This window comes from Hippoglossus hippoglossus, chromosome 1, assembly GCF_009819705.1.
Source record: "Hippoglossus hippoglossus isolate fHipHip1 chromosome 1, fHipHip1.pri, whole genome shotgun sequence".
Classification (NCBI taxonomy): domain Eukaryota; kingdom Metazoa; phylum Chordata; class Actinopteri; order Pleuronectiformes; family Pleuronectidae; genus Hippoglossus; species Hippoglossus hippoglossus.
Window position 1 is genome coordinate 16,819,807 of NC_047151.1, and position 17,962 is coordinate 16,837,768.

Consider the following 17,962-nt stretch of genomic DNA (forward strand, 5'->3'; position numbering starts at 1 on the left):
TGTTCAACATCAACTGGGAGTGATTTAGTGTAAAGGTTGGACTATTTTAACATTGTTATCTCCACCAAGGAGGTGGTTTTCATCTGCTTTGTTTTTGTCCGTCTCTTTGGCTTTTAGCAGGATAACACAAAATCTACTGGGTCAGGGAAGATCCATTGATATTGGTGTGGATCAGGATCCGGAGCTAGATGCAGGATTTCTTTTTTTTACTTGTGAGACAGAGTCACAAGAAAGAACCCAATTAATTTTGGATTGGATCTGGACGGACAGGCAGATCCATAATTTCTTTAATTTTCTTTAACATGGTGTGATAGGGTGTTAGCCTTGGTGGAAGTATGCACTCTCAGAGAAGTCTGCTAGTAATTACAAGCAATATACAGATTAATGGTAGTTGCAAGTTCTCCAGAGGATGAGGAAAACGTGGCTTCATGAAAGATCTGATTCATCAAACAATCTGACTGGCCTGCAGAGACAACCAACAGGCCAACAGGAATAAACCAACCCATATCACCATCTTAGGAGGGTACGCTGTAAGTAGGGCTTTACAAAATGTCCTAAAAGATTTAGGACTGACCAAACAGAATCAGGTCCTGCACAATATAAAGATTTCCTGCACGTGTGATGGTCTATTCAAAATGTCCATTAGCACTGTCCCATCATAATCCCTACCGGACAGAATTATATTACTGTTGGACTTTTTTTTTGTAAGGCTATATAACTCAAGGTGCAGACCAATTAACTAAAAACCCTTTCAGAAGAGAATTCCTTCTGGCACACAGAGTTTAACATCAGCACAGTCTGATGGGGACGGGGAAATGTGTGTATTTACAGTAAATCACAAATGATTTATTGCAGGATGACAAGATAATTGTATTAAACTGATTTCTTCTCTGGTGTGGTACTTCATTTTAAGAATGTTCCTTGGATTGCATAACTATTCAGCCGCTTTACTCACTTGGGGTATTATTGTCTCGCTGGCAAAAACATTTCACAACATTCATTTTTCATCTGGTTTTTTTCATCTCTCTGCTCTAATTTTACTATTTTGCTGGGAAATCAAACAGCTGCTCCCTTCAGTGACTCTTAATGAGGACTGAGTCAGCAGGGTGTATTCTGCTTCAGCATGCCAGGGCACACAGAGGCATATTGGTGTCCTACAGCTGCTGATTCATCCCAGCTCCCAGGTTTGTTCAGGAAAAATAAGCTGTCGTCATTCCATCAATATGTGAAAAAGGGGACAGAAGGTGTTGTGCTGCCTTTTGTCAATGATGAAAAATACAAGAGAAGGAAGCCAGCTGATCTTGATATGCTGCAAATGAACATCATATTTGCGGTTAAGTCTTTTTAAAAGAGCATCTCTGGTTGACTGAAGATATGAAAGAAAACTGTCCTGAGTGAAAAAACATTGTACAAGGCTGCCTCCTACTGGATCTGAGGTGGAAGCACAACAATATGACAGAATTAGGTAAGGAACTTGTTAAATTGACCTGAGCCATTGGTTTTCTTTCAATTTCGTCAAAGGTCAAGGTCACAGCATTGGATCTAAGTTTATTCTAATGCTTATACATGGGAGATACGATGAAAGGACATAATACACACACATACACTACCGTTCAAAAGTTTGGGGTCACCCAGACAATTTCGTGTTTTCCATGAAAACTCACACTTTTATTTATCAAATGAGTTGCAAAATGAATAGAAAATATAGTCATGACATTGACAAGGTTAGAAATAATGATTTTTATTTGAAATATTAATTTTGTTCTTCAAACTTTGCTTTCGTCAAAGAATGCTCCATTTGCAGCAATTACAGCATTGCAGACCTTTGGCATTCTAGCTGTTAATTTGTTGAGGTAATCTGTAGAAATTTCACCCCACGCTTCCTGAAGCACCTCCCACAAGTTGGATTGGCTTGATGGGCACTTCTTGCGTACCATACGGTCAAGCTGCTCCCACAACAGCTCAATGGGGTTGAGATCTGGTGACTGCGCTGGCCACTCCATTACAGACAGCATACCAGCTGCCTGCTTCTTCCCTAAATAGTTCTTGCATAATTTGGAGGTGTGCTTTGGGTCATTGTCCTGTTGTAGGAGGAAACTGGCTCCAATCAAGCGCTGTCCACAGGGTATGGCATGGCGTTGCAAAATGGAGTGATAGCCTTCCTTATTTAAAATCCCTTTTACCTTGTACAAATCTCCCACTTTACCAGCACCAAAGCAGCCCCAGACCATCACATTACCTCACCATGCTTGACAGATGACGTCAGGCACTCTTCCAGCATCTTTTCACCTGTTCTGCGTCTCACAAATGTTCTTCTGTGTGATCCAAACACCTCAAACTTTGATTCGTCTGTCCATAACACTTTTTTCCAATCTTCCTCTGTCCAATGTCTGTGTTCATTTGCCCATATCAATGTTTTCTTTTTATTGTCCAGTCTCAGATATGGCTTTTTCTTTGCCACTCTGCCTCGAAGGCCAGCATCCCGGAGTCGCCTCTTCACTGTAGACGTTGACACTGGCGTTTTGCAGGTACCATTTAAAGAAGCTGCCAGTTGAGGACCTGTGAGGCGTCTATTTCTCAAACTAGAGACTCTAATATACTTGTCTTCTTGCTGAGTTGTGCACCGGGGCCTCCCACTTCTCTTTCTACTCTGGTTAGAGCCCGTTTGTGCTGTTCTCTGAAGGGAGTAGTACACACCGTTGTAGGCCTTCTGGCCATTTTGAGAGTATAATCAAACCCACAAATGTGATGCTCCAGATACTCAACTAGCTCAAAGGAAGGCCAGTTTTATAGCTTCTCTCACCAGCAAAACAGTTTTCAGCGGTGCTAACATGATTGCACAAGGGTTTTCAAGGGTTTTCTAATCATCCATTAGTCTTCTAAGGCGATTAGCAAACACAATGTAGCATTAGAACACTGGAGTGATAGTTGCTGGAAATGGGCCTCTATACACCTATGTAGATATTTCATTAAAAACCAGACGGTTCCACCTAGAATAGTCATTTACCACATTAACAATGTATAGAGTGTATTTCTGATCAATTTAATGTTATCTTCATTGAAAAAAACAGTGCTTTTCTTTGAAAAATAAGGAAATTTCTAAGTGACCCCAAACTTTTGAACGGTAGTGTATATACGATTGAAAATGGGAGCTGAACGGAGCAACAAACATAATACTTAGTGCAATGACTGGACATTAATTAAATAAATAAATTAAGAATCAAATTTTTTTATTTTGGATAGGCCATTACAAGGCCATCACAAGATTGCTTACTTAAAGTATTAAAGGTATTGGATCAGCGTATCCTTGTGTATCAGTATCATTATTTCTGACTTCTTCTGGATCCATCCGTGGACCAGTGCCCCTCTTGTTATTGATTACTTTTAAGAGTATAATAAAACAAAGTGAACATGTAACACAAGTGAATCTGAATATATACATCTACTTAAGCTAAAATGCCTGACTTCCTGTTGGGTTTAGACTTTTTTGTAAGTCTGTGCATGATACAAATGACCAACGATTTTCATGCGTTTTGGTCAAACTTGCTGCAGAGGACTGCGCTTTAGGGGGGTGCTATGAAGTCAATTGGGAACGCCCATGTGCGAAAGCAATTTGATACGTCGATTTCACGGACGTCTAATTTCTGTGCAAAGTTTCAGCAAAAGTTAGCATATTTAGACCAAAAAAAAACAAGATTCATTACTACTACAATCTTGTTTTATTCTGTGTATGCGGGTCACATCAGGGCCAGGACCAGTTGACATCGGAGTCTGATCACATTTTAAAAGATAATGTGAACAGCTACATAACCTAATCGGATCTAGAAAACACTCTGAATTGAGCACTCAGCCTTGTAGTGTGAACGTTAATGTCACCTGTTGTGTTCAATCTGTATACGGATGATCTTTCCAAACAGTAAAGGAGTGTAAGAGGTGTTGTGAGGGATAGGCTTGTCACCCATCTTCTATTATGCTGATGATTTAGCCGTTCTGCCTCTTGGAGTGCTGGTTTGCAGCAGCTGCTTCGAGTCTGCTCAGACTATGGTTTGCAGTTTGATGTCAGGTTTTTTTAGCCTAAGAAGAGTGTGGTTTGTTTTTCTGAAACCAAAGATAAAAAGCTAGATTTCCCCCAAAAATGTGTTATGTTGGGCAAAGCGCTCACATTGGTGAACAAAGTCAAATATCTGGGTCACATCATCAGGGATAACTCATGTGATGATAACTCATGTGATGATGACGATATCCACTGTCTGTCTGTTTTTTTATGCACAAGCCAATATGCTAGGTCACAAATATCACAAGTGCACAGATGTCAAACTGCTTTTTTTTAATATATATATATATCCTACTGAACTCAGATCTGCACACTTGTGGTGCAGTTACAGTACAGCTCTAATGAAAAAGCTCCTGGTGGCATTTAATGATGCATTTAGGATATTTCGTAAGGTCCTGAGATGAGCCAGTGTAGGTCAGATCTTCGTGGCCGTCATGTTCCTACTTTCCACGTGGTCTGGATGGATTTTGTGTACAAGTGTCAAGGTAAGTGTCACCGGGATTCACCGGAAGTCTGTGCAACGCCGGAAGTCCGTGCAGCGTCGCGAGTGGGATCCGGGCAACGACTATGTCCGAACTACTTTGACCTAACATCGAAGATGCTTTGATGTAATATAGGAGATGCCTTGATTTGCTTTTGATGGTGAAATCTTAAAGGCACCTTGACTTTGGGTGATCGTCAGTAAACCGATCAAAGAAGAAAAAGAATAGTGAATCAAGTCTCGCCGATTTGCTTTTCAACACCCGTGAAAGAGCAGAAGATGAAGGTAATCAATCCCAAAGGAAAGACGTATTAATGAATAACAGCATTGTGTTGGCGTTCAAGGTTTGGACGTTACGTTTGTAAAAGGAACGGGCTTCAGAGAACTAGCTGGCTACTTTGCTAACGGTAGCTATGATCACCATGGCAACCCCTGGAAACCAAGCTAACTGCTATTTGTTCAGTTTAGTTAGTTAAAAGCAGAAATGTTGTTGGTGCTAGCGTCAGCGCAAGTGAGCAAAAGAATTCGATTCATTATTAATCAATCTACACTCTAGAAACGAGTATAGATTATTTATTGAACGTTGTTTTAATACGTGTCAGGAGACGCTACCATAGATTTCATAAGCACAACATGTCAGCCTCCTGTTCAGCTAATTTACTGAACAATAATAGCAGCATGTCAAAGTGGGAGCCTGCATTGTTTACACAGCTGAGCTACTATGAGCTTTCTGTCATTGGTAATATTTCAAGTGCCTTATAGTTTGTGGTCAAATCTTGCATCATTCATGACATAAAGTGAAGCCATAGCTTTAGGCTCAGTGAATAAACACATGTATGTCACTCTATATTATATCAGAAATTGTCTGTATATTTAGATCAATGTAAGACACCTGTTGATGTGCTACATCCACTCTCTGTCATTACTACATGCACGGACGGATTTATGCCTTTTTGAATTATTATTTTAAAAGTTTGTGTGAAAAAAAATGTATTGAATGAATGGTTTTGATCTCTGAGACACAGGGTTGACCAAACTCACTGGATGTTTGTGTTTTTTTGTTTTTTCTTTGCTGGTAGTTAACAGCTAAGACATTTTTTAAGTCTTTACCACATTTAATTTAATTTAAGTGCAAATGTACAGTACATAGCTTCAAGTTTATTTATCTAAAATGCTGAAACATAGCGTTCAAATGTTTTGAATTGCTTGATCAAGAGCAGCCAGTCAGTGAAGGCTAACATCAAGTAGGGTAGGATGTTGTTTCTTTTCCTCCAGAGAAAACTATGAATGGCTCTTTAATTTCACATGCTTTTATATCTTTTTTGCAAATTAACTTAAAAAGTCATCTTTGTCCACAGAACGTTTTCATTCTTGCTGACAAAGCCTGGGCGGGTTCTAACCTGCTGTATAAGTGGCAGAAAACCCTTGGTAATTACATTGCTGTTGCCGGGTGAGTCACAATGTTTAATATTTTTTGTCCTTTTATTCAAATTAACTTCAGTACAGAAGCTAAAATATACAGTCCATTTCTTATGCAGACAAGACAACTCAGTGAAAATATTTGATCGACATGGACACAAGTGCACAGAACTCAAGCTGCCAGGGTAAGTGTGAGAACATCTTTTTGTCTCTGACGTTATTTAATCAGAAAAAAGTTGGATCATTACATCTTTTTACAATGAATTCCTCTTTCTCCTACTTCCGCTAGGCGCTGTGTGGGTATGGACTGGGATAAAGATGGAGACATTTTGGCTGTGATAGCTGCAAAATCCAGTTCCATCTTCCTCTGGGATGCTAGTGTCAATAAGACTTCCCAGATAGACAGCGGCATGAGGTATTAATTCATGCATCGCCTTTATAAAGAGGGAGAAGTTGGCTTTAGGAAAAATTCACAGATTTTAATACAAGTATTCATTTTCATTCGTTGCAACAGAGATCAGATGTCTTTCATCTTGTGGTCAAAGACGAGCCCAATGTTGGCCGTCGGGACGGTCAAAGGAAACCTGTTGATCTACAATCAGCAAACTTCACGCAAGATCCCTGTTCTGGGTAATACACTCTAACACAACACAACTGTACAGAGACTTGTTTCTGGTTCTGTCAGTCCTTGGTCTCTCCCGTTGTTCTGATTGTCTGTCCCTCTCCCCACGTACATGTTAGGTAAACACACTAAAAAGATCACCTGTGGGTGCTGGAGTGCTCAGAATCTCCTGGCTCTTGGAAGTGAAGACAACACGCTGAGCATCAGCAATCATGAGGGGGACACCATCAGACAGGTAGCGTGCATATAAACACAGGCAGCACAAACAAGTACTTTAATTGATGTGGTCATCAGTGTTGGTGTCAGAATACAAAGGAGGGAGATTGATCCAGTTGATCTAACTTCTCTCTTGGTAGATAACACTTCGCGGTGAGCCTGATGAAATTTACTTCTCTGTGATGAAGACAGATGAAAGGTCTTCTCCAGGAGAGAGCACTGTAAGTGTAAACAGTCAATAACTCATCACACATTTATTACATATTCACAATCTAGTGTCTTAAGTTGAAATCTGTAATATCTTGACACACATTTAAAACCTGCATAAAGAAAATAATTGTTTAATAATTACTAACATTGTGCAACGAAGATGCCCAGAGCAGATAAAACTGTAATCTTTATGGGTAAAAAAAAAAAAAAAAGATTTATAATTGTGAGATAAAAGTTAAAAGTTGATATTTAGAATGCACTAGTTATGTCTTTGCAAATGTTTACCTTCCTGCAACTATTCCCCTTCAGGTGAGTGTGTCTGTGGAAAAGAAGATATTGATGCTTTTCAACATCAATGATCCTGAGAACCGGATAGAACTGACCTTCCAGCGCCGCTATGGAAACATCGTGTCGTATCGCTGGTACTTACACATCCGGACACACACACACCAAAGATATGGAATTATGGCCTTGAGATGTCGATATTCAAATGAGTGCTTTCTCCCTGTCTGTCACTTCCAGGTACGGTGATGGGTACATACTCATTGGATTCTCCCATGGATACTTTGTGGTTATTTCCACTCACATCAGGGAGATTGGGGAGGAGCTCTACCAGGCTCACAACCATAAAGATAGTCTGAACAGTGTGGCTATCTCACCATCATTAAACAAGGCTGCCTCCTGTGGGGACAACAGGTAAACACAGGCTTTAAAAGAGACAGCACCTTTATTCAGTTGATTTTATTAGCTGGAAAAACTTACGTCGCTTGTTTCTTGTTGCAGCATAAAAATCCACGAGCTGTCTGAGCTCAAAGATATCAGCAATGTTGTTCGATTGGATGATGAGACTAAAGGTGAGAGACGGTCATCTTCTCCAGCCAAACTGTCAAATCGCTATCTTGAACACACCACAACTTCTCCTTCACCCGCCTCTCCTCCTCCTCCTCTCTCTTATTTCAGGTCTGGACCAGCTGAGCTGGACAGATGACGGACAGCTGTTGGCCATTTCCACACAGAAAGGGACACTCCATGTTTTCCTCACCAAGCTGCCCATTCTGGGTGACAGCTTTGGTACGCGGCTGGCGTACCTCACCTCCCTGCTGGAGGTCACCGTCTCCAACCAGGTGGAAGGGGTGAGGACACACACACACACACACACACACACACACACACACACACACACACACACACACACACACACACATTGATATAATATATCTCAAATAAATGTTTGTGTTGTGAGATGGAATTGATTAATACAGGACTAGTAGACGATTTGTAGGGGGGTGAGAGGATATCTAACTAAAATGACTAAAAAGATATCCCCCTTAATAACCTGCCAGTTCTGCCATCCCCTCTCAGCCAGCCCCCCCATCCCCTATGGCAGAATGCTGTGTGTGCACAATATTACCAACTAGATTCACAACTAAATCCTACTTTGTTTCCCCTCGTTCTTCAGGAGACCCCTGTGGTCATAGACGTGGACGTCGAGCCCACTTTCATTGCAGTTGGGCCGTACCATGTGGCGGTGGGGATGAACAACAGAGCCTGGTTCTATGCACTTGTAGACAATGAACCTGGTGTGTGTGTGTGTGTGTGTATGAAATGTTATATGTTGTGTCTAAGTCATGTAAATGTTTGTCCCTAAGTTTCACTGAACTGTTTTGTGCATCACTAAGGTTTTAAGAAGCTGAAGGACTTTGAGTATTTGGGGACGATAGCCAGCATGTGCCTGAACTCCGACTACGCAGCAGCGCTCTTTGAGGGAAAGGTGCAGCTGCACATGGTGAGTCATCTGGTGTCAGTACTTTGTTTTTCTTTTGATTCACTAATAAACAATGAATTTAGAGGCTTCATCATGTATTATTATTGTGTGTGTTGTGTGTTTTAGATCGAAGGCAAAGACCACGAGGAGAAAAAACAGATGAAGTTGTTTCCTGATGATGACAGGAGTGGTCGGATCCTTTGCCACGCCCTCACTTCTGACTTCCTGTACTACGGCACTGATGTAAGACTCAGCACATCCTCACCTCACTCAGCTCACTCTGCCCCTACTTGGTACATAGGGATGCTGCTCTGCAGACAATTATTAGGAGACTTACTGTTAACACTGATGGTTATCAGAATGTTCCATTTCTATATTTGTTATTTACAAATCAAAGTTCAGGTAGGGACGATTTTGAGTTTTCAGTCATCTTAACTGAGTTTCTTTCCCCCAAACTTGTTCTCTTCAGTCGTTTGTGGTTTTGTGGCCTACTACTCTGCTTTTGACATTGTCTCTCTTTCTGTTGGATGTTCTTATCCGTTGTCCATCTCTCTCTCCTCCTCAGTCAGGTAATGTGGTGTGTGTCCTGGTGGAGGACTGGGAGACTGTGAGCAGCTACAGCCATTCAGTCGGCGTGAGGAAAGTGTTCCCTGACCTAAATGGCACTCGGCTGGTCTTCATCGATGACAAAAACAACGGCTTCCTGCTCTCCCCTGAAAATGTTAGTACATATGGTTACTTGGTACACATATGAATACGGACGGGTGAAAATACAGTGAGGTTTGCACTTCAATAAAACCAGTTCATTAAGGATTCATTGATAACAATTTACACAATTTAACCTATTTAAACTACTTGAAACCATGAAGTAAAATGACAAAATAAGAAGTAGTGAGTGATTTCAATGGAAGAGGAGCAATTGAAAACTAAAGCAACTGCATTTAATAAACCTATTTGTTGTTCTTGTCTAATCCAGACCAAGGACCCCTGCATCGAGCTCCCCAACTTCTCTCCCACCATCACAGGAGTGCTGTGGGACAACTGGCATGCTGACAGAGGAGTGTTTGTAGCTTATGACAACGACAAGGTCTACACCTACGCCCTGCATAAAACCACCATATACGGTAGGTAGATATCACAGCATGACACACACACACACTAACTAAATTCTAGATACTAAATCAAGAGTTCTGGTCTCTCACATATTCAATCCTCCCATGTCCCATTCAGAGAGGCTTACAATGAAGGCAACATCAAACATTTATAAATGTAAAAAAATGGAAAGAAACGCATATGAACGCCTTGCAAATTACTCAGGGAAACGCGATTTACTTTTCTCTGACTCTGTTTTCCCAGGCCCCCGAGTGGTTCTGGTGGGAAGCACCACGCTCCTGTTTTCCCAGAAGCCTTTGCTCTTGTACAATGGGGATCTGACTTGTCAAACAGCAAGTGGGAAGACCAGCCAAGTGGCTCTGAGCACACACTCATTCCTCAAGCACTCAACCAACACATCCACAGATTCGCCGCCTGAGTTCAGCAAGCAGCTCACACAGGCTCTCATGCTGAAGAGGTGAGTTCAGTCTGGGATCAGTTTTATTAGATGTTCCTTTTAAATAATGTGGCTGGATAAGAAAAAGAATTAGCTTCTTTATGTATTACTTTATTAAACACAGTTATTCAAAGCTCTTTTCAAAGTACATTTCTGACAGTTAATTCAGTATAATGCATGATGCATGTTTCATATTAGGTAGCTGCTTTGTTTTAAAATATGTGTCAATGGACATTCACTGAATCAGCTCCAGTTACTGAATGATTCAAGACCAAATATGGCTGTAATGTGTTGATGATATGACCATATCTGCTGACAAACCTGTGAAAATTCAGAAATACATTACAGGAATAAATTACAGTATGTGAAAAATTACAGATTTTAGAGTCCACACGAAATATGAAATGTTTATCAACAAAAGAAGTAAATAGTTTGTGTAAACTTATGTTTGTTGACTGTTTTTATGTTTGTGTTTACAACGTGTGCGTTTCATATTCCCATCCAGGTTCCATGAAGCCTGGGATCTGTGCAAGTCCGCAGGCAGCGATGCAGACTGGGCAGAGTTAGGCAAAACGTGCCTGCTACACATGGAGGTCGATCTGGCCATCCAGGTCTACCGCAATAGTGGGAGCGTGGGCATGGTCCTGTCCCTGCTGGGTATCCAGGTAGAAAACACACACAGTGGTTTACATGCTTACATGGTCAACATGAAAGAAAATGCTTCTGTCTTTTTTTTTGACACAACGTTACTCTGTTTTCTGTTACTCGGCCCATTCAGGGTACAGTGAACTTGAATCTGCTGGCGGGACATTTGGCCATGTTTCTAGAAGACTACAACCAAGCTCAGACCCTCTACCTGTCCTCAAACTGCCCAGTCGCTGCCCTGGAGGTGTGTTTGTATTCTTGTACACTGTATGTGTTGGAAAATCAAGGCTTGTCTGTGCTTTTCTCTAACAAAACTGTGTGTGTGTGTGTGTGTGTGTGTGTGTGTGTGTGTGTGTGTGTGTGTGTGTGTGTGTGTGTGTGTGTGTGTGTGTGTGTGTGTGTGTGTGTGTGTGTGTGTGTGTGTGTGTGTGTGTGTGTGTGTGTCTTAGATGAGGAGAGACCTGTTGCACTGGGACAGCGCTCTTATGTTAGCGAAGAGGCTAGCAGAAGATCAGATCCCTTTTATATCCAAAGAATATGCTGTCCACTTGGAGTTCATGTGAGTGTCACACACACACTACACACATTTAAACCAGTTAATGGACTCTGTATGTAAACCTCTCTTTCTCTATTTGTAGTGGAGACTATGTGAATGCACTGGCTCACTATGAAAAAGGCATGACCCACAATAATAAAGTAAGTACAATATGGTGTATTTGAACTCTTGTTTTTGGAATAATAATAATATTAAAGGTGGGATGGATGAGGATGGTTTATCATGAAGGTTTTTATTTTTTTATTTTTTATGTTGATATCATGAAATAAAATGTATTATTATTATTTGAAGTTTCTTCCCTCCCCTTCAACCGTGTTTCCCTCACTGTGCAGTTCCAGGAGCACGACGAGGCGTGTCAAGCAGGTGTAGCCAGGATGTCCATCAGAATGGGTGACATCAGGAGAGGAGCCGCACAGGCTATTCAGCACCCGAGCAGAGTGCTCAAGAAGGAATGTGGAGCCATACTGGAGAGCATGAAGGTGCAGACACGCCCTTTTGTCTTTCTTGTTAACTATGTTGTGGCAATTTCACATTTTACTTCATCTGTAAACAGTGAAACAGTGATCTGATGGGTTTGACGTTTGTGTTTTTATGAAATGTTTCCTTTTTTTCTCCGTTATATCTCACAGCAATTCTCTGAAGCTGCTCAGCTCTATGAGAAAGGCCAATATTATGATAAGGCTGCGTCTGTCTACATTCGTTGCAAGAACTGGTGAGGCAAACACCAACACACACACCAACACACACACCAACACACACACCAACACACAAATACATGTGCAAGTTTCTCTCCTCCTTCATGTTATTCTAATTCTTTTGTTTTGTTTTTCTATATTCAGGTCGAAGGTGGGAGAGCTGCTGCCACATGTTTCCTCTCCCAAGATCCACCTGCAGTATGCCAAGGCCAAAGAGGCGGATGGAAAGTAGGTTCTCACTCTGAGTGTGTTAACAGTGAAGACGGATAGATCACTGAGAGAGAAGCTGACGATGTGTGCGCTGTGTGCTTCAGGTATAAGGATGCAGCACAGGCCTATGAGAGCGCGAAGGACTGGGACAACGTGATCCGAGTGCTGCTGGACCACCTGAACAACCCTGAGGACGCTGTGCGCATCGTCAGGGAGACGCAGAGCATCGAGGGAGCAAAAATGGTTGCCAGGTAAGACAAAGGAGAGCACACACACACATAACTCCAACTAATATACAACACCTAAAACTCTAACAGTTATTCTAGTCTTAATTCTTATTTTTCTCCTTGTCTCCAGCTTGAGATTTTTACACAACAATAGTGGAACAAAACAAATTTGACTGTCTATCAAATTATACATTTTCTGCTGATTGACTAAATGTTGAATCAACTTATCTTTTCTACTTGAGTTATTTCTCTGTACGAGGTTTTGTTTTTTGTAAAAGACCTAAAACATATGTTGTTGTGTCTCAGGTTCTTCCTACGGTTGAACGACTATAGCTCGGCCATCCACTTCCTGGTTCTGTCTCAGTGCAACGATGAAGCCTTCCAGCTGGCACAGCAGCACGGAAAGATGGAGGTCTACGCCGACATCATCGGTCAGTCTGTGTTCAAGTGTTTGTGTATATTGAGAATATTGACATTTTTCCAAGTGCATCAAACATTATTTCCTGTTGCACTTTTTGCTTGTTGCCTGGTGTAATTCCAAATAAAGGTTCTCTAAGTTTAGTATTTTTTACATAACTGCATGTGTGTGTTCATCAGGCTCCGAGGCGACACAGGAGGATTACCAGAGCATCGCTCTCTACTTTGAAGGAGAGAAGAAACATCTTCAGGCTGGAAAGTTCTTCCAGAAGTGTGGACAGTACAGCAGAGTAAGAGCTCTTTGCTCTTAGTAATTACTCAATACTAGTTTTTATCACTTTAATCATTTATATGACTCAACAACTGAGAGACTGACTGATTTGTCTTCGTGTCCACCGCCTCTCAGGCCCTGAGACACTTCCTGAAGTGTTCCAACACAGACGACAACCTGGCCGTTGAGATGGCCATTGAGACGGTGAGAGCTGTTCTGTGTCAATCTGAACACATATACAAAATGATGCAAGAATATTCAGTTAAATGTTTTTTGATGTGTGTGTGTGTGTGTACTCTAGGTGGGTCAGGCCAAAGACAACTCTTTGACCAATCAGCTGATAGATTACCTGATGGGGGAGAGTGACGGCATGCCCAAGGTAATCAACACACTGGAACACTGGAGGCTCAATGACTCTGACTGTTCTTGCTACATCATTTCGCTTTGACGTTTCCAGAAGAAAATCTGAATTCACACCAAAATCGAATGGGTCCTTTTCAGGCCTGTTGCCTTAAAGTGGTCCAGTTACACATAGAGTGAAAGCTGCAGCAGTCTCTCACCCGGTGCTTTCATGTGTGTGAATCATCTTAAATGTGGACGGTTTGTTTCCTTTCTCTCATCTTCACAGGATGCCAAGTACCTCTTCCGTCTCTACATGGCGCTGCAGCAGTACAGGGAGGCTGCTCGTACGGCCATCATCATCGCCAGAGAGGAGCAGTGTGCAGGTACAAGCTTGTTCACACAAACACTATCCAAACGACAAGAAATACATAGCACACGGGATACAACTGTACTTTGTGTGTGTGTGTGTGTGTGTGTGTGTTACTGGTGCAGGGAACTACCGTAACGCCCATGACGTGCTGTTCAGCATGTACACGGAGCTGCAGGCCCAGAAGATTAAGATCCCTGCGGAGATGACCACCAATCTGATGATCCTTCACTCCTACCTACTTGTGAAGGTCAGACCTGCTGAAGTCCATCACACACACGTTACATGAGACATGACAGATCATTTCCCCCCAGGGATCAATAAGCAACACTAATAGTCCAACACGAAAGAGATGACAATTCTCAACAGGAATTAATCAAACTGTTGCATTTATGACATAAGGAGTATTTAAGTTGCCATTTTGAATAAATCCAATATGATAGGGTTTATATATATAGTATTATGGGAGCATAAGATTAAATGTTAAATATTAAGCTTTTCTACCTTAACATTAAATATGAGTATTGTCCTTGTGATTGGTGTTTTTCTGTAGATGCATGTGAAGAGAGGAGACCACCTTAAAGGGGCCCGCATGCTCATTCGAGTCAGCAACAACATCAGCAAGTTTCCTGCACGTGAGTCAAAGCAGGAAAAACCTTAATCTGTTGTGATGTTCACACAAAACTAAGTTTAAATTTCACTGAATTTTAAAAATGTCCCCCTGGAAGGCTCATCAGCGTTTGTGTGTGTGTGTGTGTGTGTGTGTAGATGTTGTTCCCATTCTGACGTCGGCAGTCATCGAGTGTCACCGCGCCGGGTTGAAAAACTCGGCCTTCAGCTTGGCGGCCATGCTGATGAGACCAGAGTACCGAAACGAGATCGACCAGAAGTACAGGAGGAAGATTGAGGCTATGGTTCGGTCAGTGACTAATGACTGAATGCTTACGTTTATTCTCCGAGCAAAAATGTTTCACACCCCCTCTCCCGCTCCTTCCTCACCTCCTTGAATCTTTTCTCCACTTTACATGTGTCGGCACCACAGACGTCCAGATACGTCAGAGCTGGAGGAGGAAACGACTCCATGTCCGTTCTGTGGCTGCCAGCTCCCACAGAACGAGCTGCTGTGTATTTCCTGCAAGAACAACCTGCCCTATTGCATCGCCACGGTACGAACACTACATGACGCTTTAGTTAGCACAACACTTTGAACTTATTTTATTTGATCTTTGCTCCCTTTTGATTGTCCTCAGGGTCGTCACATGCTGAAAGAAGACTGGTCTGTGTGTCCTCACTGTGAATTCCCTGCTCTCTACTCGCAGTTCACTGTGTAAGTACCGCACAAGCAGGAATATCCACACAGCAGCTGTAGTTTAGAGGCAGTTAGGTAAACACAGAACAAATTCATGTGGATCTTTTCATCAAAAAGACTAAATGTGCTTGTTTGATGTTGGAACGTGAACAAATCGCTCCTGTGTTTTTCTGGTCATCAGTTAATTCTTAGTGCATATGAGGGTTAATTAAACTGCATGTATTTGCTGTAGTTGCCATTTGCCAAAATCTAAGGCAGAAAACCTCCCTAATGTGGGTTAAACTAAGTGCAAACAAACTTTAAAACTGGATTTTCAATTTAGTCCCTAGTAACTCCAGGTCTTAGTGGGGACCACTGTATATGAGAAAAGGAGTTGTGTGAAATCTGTTGTAGTTCTCAACTGATGTCACAGGAGGAAGCGTTGGTTGGGGCTGAAAAGTACAAATATGGGATGTGGGGGCGTTTGAAGAAGTGATCTGTAGCCTGCTCCTTGTCTACGCTGATTTTTTAATACGGACAGACGGACGAAAAAATAAAATAAAATAAAATCCGTCCGTCTGTCCGTCCCCAAAAAAAAAGAATACGGACAGACGGCCCTAATAAGAATAATCCTTACAATTTCAATAGGGCCTCCCACCGTTCGCTGCTCGGGCCCTAATTAGTGGACTGCAAGGAGCGGGTAGAAAGAGTTATTCATGTGACATTTATGTATGTAATTATTTATTTATACTTAATTTACATGATGTCATTTTTTGACCTTCACACAAGGCTAGTGATTTCCACCTTTATGCTAAGTTGGCCTAAGCTATTCCTCTCCGGTCAGCAGCTTTGTGCGTAGTATTCAGACATAAGAGTTAAAGTCTGCGTCTCCCAAAATATCACGATTCCAGTATCAGCGCAGTCGAGCCTCGTTTCATCATCATGTTGACAAATCGAGACTGGACTGTTTTGTACTTTCTCAGGTTGTTGGAGATGGAGGGTGTGTGTCCCATGTGCTCAGAGACTCTGAGTCTCAAACAGCTGAAGAAGATCTCGGATTGTTCCCAATACCTGCAGACTGATCAACTGGATCCATGAAGACAAACGTCTGCAACTATTAAAAAATCAGCACGTTGGAGCGTTAGTGCGCTAAAAGACAAGAGGAAGCAACAGAAGTCACAGCCAACTTCTGCTTTTCATCACATTCCCTCGATTTTTCTTCTTTAATTTCCTCTTTCTTCAGTATTCTTGAATACTGTCATCTTCAGTTTATTCTGTGCAGCCGACACACACACTCCCTCTTTCTCTAATAAGGCAGATGTCAGGTGAAGACAGCCTGAGGTGTCAGACTGGACATGAAGGTAATTACTGGCTGCTGCTGCGGCTCCAGTCATATTATACTATTATTATTTTTGTATCTATCCATCTAATGATTATTTTGTATTACTTAATATAATTATGAATTTCTCAAAAGATAATGTAACAAACTTGTGTAATTTATATTTATTTAATCGTCTCTTAAATACAAACAAATCTGACAAAAAGGTTTAGCCGTCTATTAAAAAATAATCTTGAAGTACCCTAGTTGTATCAATGTCTGTATGATCATGTCAATAGTGTTTCAACAATGAATATTATTCATTTTCACACTGAACTGGAAGGAACTCTAATAATAAAATAAATGTTCTTTTCTGGTTTAAAGTAAAATGTTTGCATTTAAAAAAAAAAGAAAAAGCTTTTGAAAAAAAAATCTTGAAATAAAGTGCTTAATTTTAGAAAAAGCAATAGATTATATATTTTGAATGGAATTTATGCAGCTCTTCATTTTCTATGATGTGAACCAGAGAAACAGTTTCAAAGACTACAGGGACTTTTGATACACAGTACAAATATAAATGTAATGTTTGTTTGTTTATGTGTTACTGATTCTTGTTTGAGCTCAGATTCTTTGCACGTCATGTCAATTTCAAATAAACTCAAACTCAAAATTATAAACTGAGTGGCATCATACATTAAGACATGTTTGTGTACCAGTGAATATTTGTAAGATTAGGACAAAGGTTTTTACTGATTCCACTTGTCAATTAGTTCTGCAAATAATGACAAATCATTTTATTAATGTTTTAGAGTGTGAAAACAAAACAATAAACTGAATATAGAAATTGTGACTCATGTTGATTAAGGCTGTTTAGTTCTTCAGCGTCTTTAAGATTTAACATAATGTAGAGGTAAAGTGCTGTTTACTTGAAATTAAACTGAAATTAGTTTTATTTTGATAAACATTTAGATATTTTTGTCCAAGCATCTCACCACCACTAGGTCCAGTCAGGAGCTGTTCTGGAGATTTCCATCACCTACCTCAGTCTTCTTCAGATGAAGTTCGCCCAGTTGTCTTAAACGTAGATTTTGTGGAACTGTAATTTTTTTTAGGTTTGTTGGTTTAAAAGTTTTATATTGGAAAAAAAGATTTCCTTGACAAATGGACGACTGCACACGCTGAAGAATATTTCGATTTGAGTGAAAGCTCCAACATCGATGCTGCTGTTTTCTGTCCAAAAGAGCAGCAACTGCACAAGTAATGCTACATTTATCCATTTAGCAGTACTGGATTTGATTAAAAATATCTAC

General features: G+C 41.0%; 1 protein-coding gene across 1 annotated transcript; it reads left to right on the forward strand.

Moving 5' to 3' along the window:
* The first annotated feature begins 4,813 nt into the window (after window positions 1–4,813).
* wdr19 (WD repeat domain 19) lies at window positions 4,814–17,507 on the forward strand. The gene is made up of 37 exons (XM_034585580.1): window positions 4,814–4,820; window positions 5,894–5,985; window positions 6,074–6,139; window positions 6,244–6,369; window positions 6,469–6,584; window positions 6,696–6,811; window positions 6,933–7,013; window positions 7,312–7,424; window positions 7,525–7,698; window positions 7,786–7,856; window positions 7,963–8,135; window positions 8,462–8,582; window positions 8,682–8,788; window positions 8,894–9,010; window positions 9,333–9,488; window positions 9,744–9,891; window positions 10,124–10,337; window positions 10,822–10,981; window positions 11,095–11,205; window positions 11,411–11,520; window positions 11,600–11,657; window positions 11,850–11,996; window positions 12,147–12,229; window positions 12,357–12,440; window positions 12,527–12,673; window positions 12,956–13,080; window positions 13,247–13,356; window positions 13,473–13,541; window positions 13,639–13,716; window positions 13,966–14,062; window positions 14,172–14,296; window positions 14,600–14,681; window positions 14,815–14,965; window positions 15,089–15,212; window positions 15,297–15,373; window positions 16,318–16,456; window positions 16,713–17,507. Exons 1-36 carry the CDS (start codon window positions 4,815–4,817, stop codon window positions 16,430–16,432), a joined length of 4,050 nt encoding a protein of 1,349 aa, XP_034441471.1. The 5' UTR covers window position 4,814; the 3' UTR covers window positions 16,433–16,456; window positions 16,713–17,507.
* Window positions 17,508–17,962: the final 455 nt, after the last annotated feature.

Bases quoted from the DNA above. Each gene is read 5' to 3' on its own strand.
- wdr19 (XM_034585580.1), top strand. The intron at 7,425-7,524 runs GTACTTACACAT...TGTCACTTCCAG, and splicing joins AACATCGTGTCGTATCGCTG to GTACGGTGATGGGTACATAC. The intron at 10,982-11,094 runs GTAGAAAACACA...CGGCCCATTCAG, and splicing joins TGTCCCTGCTGGGTATCCAG to GGTACAGTGAACTTGAATCT.